Below are 7278 nucleotides of genomic sequence, written 5' to 3'. Positions count from 1 at the left end.
TGCTGCCTGTAGAAATTTCCTCTATCTTGCACTTCTGAAATTTTATTTGACCTTTGTTTTTCCTTCATCATTTCTGAAAAATGACTTGCCCATCTAACATTTGCTTAGATTTGAGTCTTAGGAGTGATACAGACGAGCAGCGTCATGATAATATATGGCGCCCGTCCTTCTTATCTTCTAATGGTCCTCTTACGGTTGGGGACTCTGTGATGAAGAATAACATAACCGCTACTGTGGTAGCTAGGAATCTTCTCACTCCAAGGGATAACAAGATCCTTTCAGAACGGTCTGAAGAGTCGGCCGTTCAAGACTCCTTGGCTCTCAGTGTTCAGTGTGCTGGCTCTGTGTCCAATATAGGCCAACGCCTACTTGCTCAAACTTGCCAAGTTGAATCATTGATGGCGGAGGTGGCAAGTCTTAAACAAGAGATCAGAGGGCTCAAGCACGAGAATAGGGTGTTACACGTGCTTGCAAATAGTTACTCTACGAGCATGAAAAGAAAGCTCGACCAACTGCAGGAATCTGAAAGTCGAATTCAAAGTGATCACCAGAGGTTCGTTGCTAGATTCCGAAAGCAACTGATGCCTTCCCCTTCTGGTGTTTTGCTAAGTACTAGGGTGCCACATGATCAATCTCCAGTGCCTCCCCATTTTGGGGTACTTCCGAGTACTGAGGCTTCACATGAGCAACCTTTGTGAAGGCTCCATCCTGTTTACTTGTTTTAACTCATGTGTATGTACATATCTGTAATTTCTTGGAGATGTTAATAAATAAGCTTTATTTCATTCAATGTATTGTGCCAAATACAATAAAGCATATACTTTACTAAGATGTGGTACTTCTGGACCAAGTATTAATTTATCTTTACCCTCACGAAGATAAATGATTATTCTTAGTGTCTTCATCATATGAGTATTCAACTCATAATCTTCAATCCATATGGTTCTTTTAATATCATAAATATCATGGATAAGATTCGTGTTGGTAGATTGTTCAATCTGCAGCTCGAGACAATAATTCCTTCAACACTTTATAATTTTTCTAGACTCTTCAGGAGTCCCAATTTAATATCATCAACTCTTCAAGAGTTCTAATTTAATGTCATTGACTCTTGCAAGAGATTTTAGTATGTTGCAACAATATCATACTGATAGTACTCACTAAGGCAATTTATATCATCCATTGATATTGAGTATATATTTTATGCTTTACCCTTCAGGGGCTTACTTCAAGATTTTGAATCCTTCAAGGATTTTCTACACTTCATGACACATTTTCCTTTGGAATTCATACAGAGCAATTTGCTCCCATGTATACTTGAGGGATTTACTTATGGAGATATGATGTGGGCGACTCACAACCCTTCGTATATAATTCTCCATTTATATGAACTCGTTTATAAGAGTATAATTTCAGGTTTCAATTAGTAACCTTGTGTCATATTATGTGAGTGTATTACAAATGCCGATATGTAACCTCTTTGGTTCAACATCTTTTGGCTATTTGTATTGTATTCAAATATATATAGGTTCATTTGTCCACGTTTTTACAAAATTGTAATGGAATTGCCTTTCTCCATTTTGGCCAATAATTTTTCTTTTGTCGACGAACAAAAGAACGTGACTCAATATTAACACAGCTCATTGATGAATTTAGTAGCTACTTGTAAAAACCAAAATTACCATTGGTTATCATCAATCTGTGATCCCATATTCTCATGTGCATGCGCATGCATAAAAACTTTTCATTTCTTTGGATATCCATTGCCTCTTCAAGGGCATGATGCTATCTCTTCCAGGATAGTCATAATTTAGAGAATGTGGATCATAACCTCCTCTTGAGCTTTATAGAGCTTGGATTTTAATCTCCACTTCCGGGAGTTGAGTCTTTGGAACCTATACATCTATCATGCTACATGCATGAGACATCAATATTCCCATGTCTGTGGATTTTCCTATCTGGGACGTGTATCCATGCGGCGACTGTCATGCTTCTGGCATGCAACAGTTATGCTTCGAGAATGCAATAGTTCAGTAGTGCCATATTATTCTTCTTTCGAATAACTGAACCTTTTGAGTCTAAAAATCTGCCACGCTTCAGGCGTGCAACAGATAAATCATTTACTGTCTCATTATTTTATCCAACAGAGACATCAATTCTTGTAGACACATTTGCAGTAAGTATATATGATTTCATCACTTTCGTTGCATCATTCAATTATTCATATTTCATTTTCTCATTGATTGCTTCGTGAATCAAAATAAAATAAATTCTCTTCGTTCTTCTGGAACGATCCTTTCTCGTCATTCTTCTGGAATGATATTTTCTCCCCCTAACAGCGGAAAAATTGTCTTATCAAAATGACAGTCCGTAAACCAAGCGGTAAATATATCCCCAGTCAAGGGTTCTAAATATTGAATGATAGATGATGTTCAACATCAATGCCTAATCTACGATGATGCCTCATTTCAGTACGTTGTGGCAGTCTTACAGGCACATAGACAACACAACCAAAAACTCGTGAAAGTATAATGCTTGGTTGGTTCCCAAACACGAGTTGTACTGAGAAGTATTGATGGTTGGTAACATGTCTCAATCGAATTAATAATGCATCATGTAAAGTTTACATGTTCCCATGTAGAAAATTGGCAATTTCGTTTTCATGAGCAGAGCGTTGGTAATTGATTTCACCCACTTAATAAATGCTTCTGCTAAACCATTTTGAGTATGGATATGAGGAACTTCTGGTCCTTGTTTAATAGTCTGTGAACTGAGACTCTTATGTCCTTTATTATAGTTAAGTTGAGGCACTGAGGCACTTTAAACTTACGGTACTCATCAAGGAATTTCATGTCCTGATCTTTAGGATCAAAGGACTTCATGCCTGATCTTTTTGTATGATGGAACTTCGGGTCCAATCATTTTATATGATGAGGATCAAGAAACTGCAGGTTCTGATATGATCAAGGAACTTTGGGTCTTATATATACTCATTGTAACAAAAGATAAGTACAATAAATAAATTAAAGCAATATGCGGTAATTCCAGCCATAATGAATAAATTGCATTTAAATAAATAAAGCTTGTGACAAGGGCTTTAATTCAGCACCATCAAAACTTAAAGCAATAGGCGGTAAAACCGTTCATGATAAATAAATTGCTTTAAAGTAAATAAAGCTTGTGACAAGGGCTTTGATTCAGCACCATTCACATAAATATCAAAGCTTTAAAACAAAGGGTAATAATTCTACCCACTGTAAATAAATTGCTTTAAATAAGTAGAACTTGTGACATGGGCTTTAAACCAACACCATGCACATAAATATGCCAAAACAGAAAATGCAATGATTAAGTCCTCATGTTTTGCTTTTTCATTTTGTTGGTCTGCCACTTCTTTTGTTTCATCCCTTTTATTTTTATTATTATTTCACAGTTCGAAGTCATTTTGGTTACTCAGTAAATAATAGTAACAATAAGTTCCAATTGGTGTTCCTCCTCCTGTGAGTTTCGAAAAAGTCGAAACGGTTCCTATAAGTTTTGGAGTCAAGAGTGTCTGCAACTTATGAGAAGATCAAACCGTTAGATTTAGTTCAAAATTTAGTATGATATGGATAAGAGGATACCAAACAACTTTCATGAAGAAACAATTTCGATTTGAGCTACCGAAATGGAGTTTTGGTACTCATAAGGTGGCTGCCCAGTTTTCTGCGGAAATTGGAAACTGGTTTGGTATTTCAGACATCTGCGACGATCGCACCGTTAACATTTTCTGAAATTTTGATATGTTGTAGATACTGAGCAGACGAACAACTTTCAAGAAGAAAGTATTTCAATCCGAGGTCCGCAAGTTGGAGTTCCGAGGCTATTTACATGGCTGTCAAATTCTCTTACAAATTTTGAGTCTTTTACTCTTTTGCTTCTGCAAAGGATGATATACAGTCATATAACAATATATATAGTTGCTTCAAGAAAATCAATTGTACTGAGATTTGAAGATGAAATGAAATTTTTTTCTTATCTACGAGATTCCAACTGAAGGAGGTGAACAGGATTTGTGGCGTTGTGCTTTCCACTGACATGAGAGCTTCTCGTGCTGATAACGTGTTGTAAAATCGACTATGGGTGCAGTGGAATAAATGAAACAAGACACAAAATTTACGAGGTTCCTCTACAGTCAGTGTGACTGGAGTACGTCCTCGGGGCAGCAGTGGTGCTTTCATTATAATTTGAAATAATAGGAGTACAAAGATAACTCTCTCTATTATCTCCTCTCATCTTCCTCTATTTTCTCTCTTCCTCTTCCTTCTCTCTCTTCCTCTTCCTTCCTTCCTCTCTTTCCTTCCCGTGAACTCTCACATCTATCTATCCCTTTGTTGTGTTTCATAAGGCTTGTTTTTATACAAGTAAATCACATGCTAAATAGTGGAAGGGCAACTTGCCCATTATTTGAGTGGACATCCATTTCTACAACAAAGCTATAATATTTGTTGGCTATCCTAGATCGGTGAGGGAATAAGAAAGAAAGAGTTTACATATGATTACTTCACTATAACTAATATCGATGTTTTTTGCGATAAAATCTTGCACCTGACGGATTGGGCAGGTAGTAATTATGGGCCCTCGCTCCATAGATTTGAAAAACTCAACTTGGTATCAAGCCCCGTGCAAGCCGAACAATTTTGGACTCCATGGAGCCGACCTCTGAGTTTCATCTCCATGTGTGACCCAATTATTGGTGTCCCACGTGCGGGGGCGTGTTGGCTATCCCATATCGTGAGGGAAAGAAGAAAGAAAAAGTTTAAATATAATTACCGCGCTAACTAACTAATACCGAGACCTTTTGTGATAAAATCGCACCCCACACCTGACGGATTGGATATGTGGTAATTATCAAGTTGGAGAAGTATTGGTGTTATTAAAATGGGACCCTCGGCCCGTAGATCTGAAAAATTCAACATATATATGTATATGTCATCATTTCCTTTGGATTTTTCTATTTAGCCATTGGCAAAATTTATTTCAAATATAAACAGTCGAGCGCACTACAACAATAAAATGTTAATATGTTTAGCAAAGATTTTTCCCTAGCTGAAAGTCCAATTCCTCCAGAAGTATATGTTCTGGGCAGTTACTCTCGCGCTGTTAAGTTTCATGCGACGATTAATTCGCTGAAAAATGGTCAAAGAGTCGCCAAAAGGTGGTTCCCTCACCATAGGATACCTCAAAACGTGTAAAATCTGGAAAATATGGCGAGAAAAGTTCAAGAAAACTTGGTTAAATTGTTTGAACGCAAAACAAGTCTAATATCTCCATGCAAAATTACACATAGAGTTCAGATCCTGAGATATTTCTCCACACGACATAAGTGTAGACTCGACAAAGCTAAAATCAACACTAGAACTTTCAAATATTGAAGCATGATCCATATCCTCAATACCCTTAATTTCCATCTGATCCAAGAGCGTATCCTTTTCTTGCTGTAGAACTACTTCTTCTCCCTTTGACTGCTCTCCCACTAATATTCTTGGTGCTTCAAATGGTTCAGTACCAGAAGCCCAGATGTTACTATTTTCCAAGAGTCCAAACACTGATAGGTTCACCGAGGAAGACGGCGATGAAGAGGAAATATTATTGATCAGTGTGCTGTGATCAGTGGATTGTTGATGAGGCAACCTGGTGATGTCATTGAAGGTAGGATCGTCAACCCTAGTCCAAGAAGCATTACTAGGGTTTTGACCATGATCATGATATTGATCAGTAGATAATGTCACATTAATAGGTGATGCATTTATTTCAGTTAAATGTACTGAAATGGGTTGCTGTTGATTATGTGACTGTAGCAGTGGAGATTGGCTGCTGCTTGCAGCGTTGTTAGAAGCTGACCTCTGATGATGAGATTTAGGAAGCAAGTTGTGGGTTTTTGGGTCTAAACCTTGTGACATGAGCTTTTTCTTAATGCATGAATTCCAGAAATTCTTCACCTCATTGTCTGTTCTTCCAGGGAGATGCTTGGCAATCTGAGCCCATCTGTCACAACCAAACCAAACAACATCAAATTGTGATGAATCCACTTTTTCTTTCGTCCTTTTGGCATATGATGGAATAGAGTAATGTTAGAGTGAACATTAATTTTATTCACATAACGTTAGTTGAAATTAATGATGGGTGGTGCTACTGCTAATTAATTAACAACTGATCATAATAGTTGATGTAATTCAACAACTGAGCATAATCGATGCCTCTAATCTTACATTTTTAAGAAATGAAATATTGTTTGACAAAAAATTGGTTAATTAAATCCTCACTTGTTACCCAAAATTCTGTGAACATCAATGATAGTCTGTTCTTCTTCAGGAGTAAAGGATCCCCTCCTGAGTTCAGGTCTCAAATAGTTTATCCATCTCAACCTGCAACTCTTGCCACACCTCTGCAAGCCTGCCAGTACCCCAAGCTAAAAATAAAACTTTCTCACTCACAAACTCATGAACTTGATAAATGTAATCAAGTATATGTGTGTGTATATATATAAATATATATGTATGTATGTATACCTGCATGTTTTGGGACAGAACTCCAGCTGCCATGACCATGGGTGGTAATGTGTTTCCTGAGCTTCTCATCTTCTTCAGGTGACCATAGACCTCTCTTCACCTTCTGTTTGCCGCAGCAGCGGTGGCCCATCTCAACCCAGCTTCAACACGCTCTTCCTGATCTACATTTGTATATCATACATACTAAGGGCCATCACTCTAACGGGCGGTCTCTCTGCTTGTCATTAGTAATGAATTATCTACAAACAATATATGTACTTATATATAGACATATACTTGTTTATAATCAGACGTAAAATATATCAGTTTTCAAACCAAGTAGATAGTCAATTATTTGATTAATTAATTAATGTAACAGAGAGACTCCTATATGTACTACTGTGTCTGACATATGCATGACCAAGGCCAAGGCAATCTTTAAGTATAACATATGTTCGATATTCATAATTGATTGCTGCACAATTACATTGCTCATTCTTTCTACAACAAGGATCCTCATTGTAAGGATAAAAAAAGGGATGTGTTATTCACACACCCCTTTTTACTTCTCCTATACCCCTTATTAATTTATTTCATTTGATCTTCTTCAATTCATCCGATCCAACGGTCGAAAATTAAAAAGGTGTGAGAGAAGTAAAAAAAGGTATGTGGATATCACATCCCTAAAAAAATGCACCCAGCTTTCTTAGGACTACCTACCCCATAATGCACTTTAAGGACTGAAACC

The 7278-nt window shown here is 37.2% G+C and overlaps 1 protein-coding gene across 1 annotated transcript; it reads right to left on the bottom strand.

Annotated features, from left to right (window-relative positions):
* Positions 1 to 5259: 5259 nt before the first annotated feature.
* On the bottom strand, positions 5260 to 6786 carry LOC103409031 (transcription factor MYB8). Its single transcript, XM_008347850.4, has 3 exons — positions 6552 to 6786; positions 6306 to 6435; positions 5260 to 6027 (listed from the first exon to the last, which is right to left on the bottom strand). Exons 1-3 carry the CDS (start codon positions 6679 to 6681, stop codon positions 5301 to 5303), a joined length of 987 nt encoding a protein of 328 aa, XP_008346072.1. The 5' UTR covers positions 6682 to 6786; the 3' UTR covers positions 5260 to 5300.
* Positions 6787 to 7278: the final 492 nt, after the last annotated feature.

Source organism: Malus domestica, chromosome 05, assembly GCF_042453785.1.
Source record: "Malus domestica chromosome 05, GDT2T_hap1".
NCBI lineage: Eukaryota > Viridiplantae > Streptophyta > Magnoliopsida > Rosales > Rosaceae > Malus > Malus domestica.
This window is presented reverse-complemented; position numbering and strand designations above follow the sequence as displayed.

What these genes read in the sequence shown, in the direction of transcription:
- LOC103409031 (XM_008347850.4), bottom strand. Translation starts at nt 6,681, where the DNA reads ATGGGCCACCGCTGCTGCGGCAAACAGAAGGTGAAGAGAGGTCTATGG. An exon ending in TTCTGTCCCAAAACATGCAG is followed by an intron (nt 6,436 to 6,551) that starts GTATACATACAT and finishes GGGTACTGGCAG; the next exon opens with GCTTGCAGAGGTGTGGCAAG. An exon ending in CACAGAATTTTGGGTAACAA is followed by an intron (nt 6,028 to 6,305) that starts GTGAGGATTTAA and finishes TGGTTGTGACAG; the next exon opens with ATGGGCTCAGATTGCCAAGC.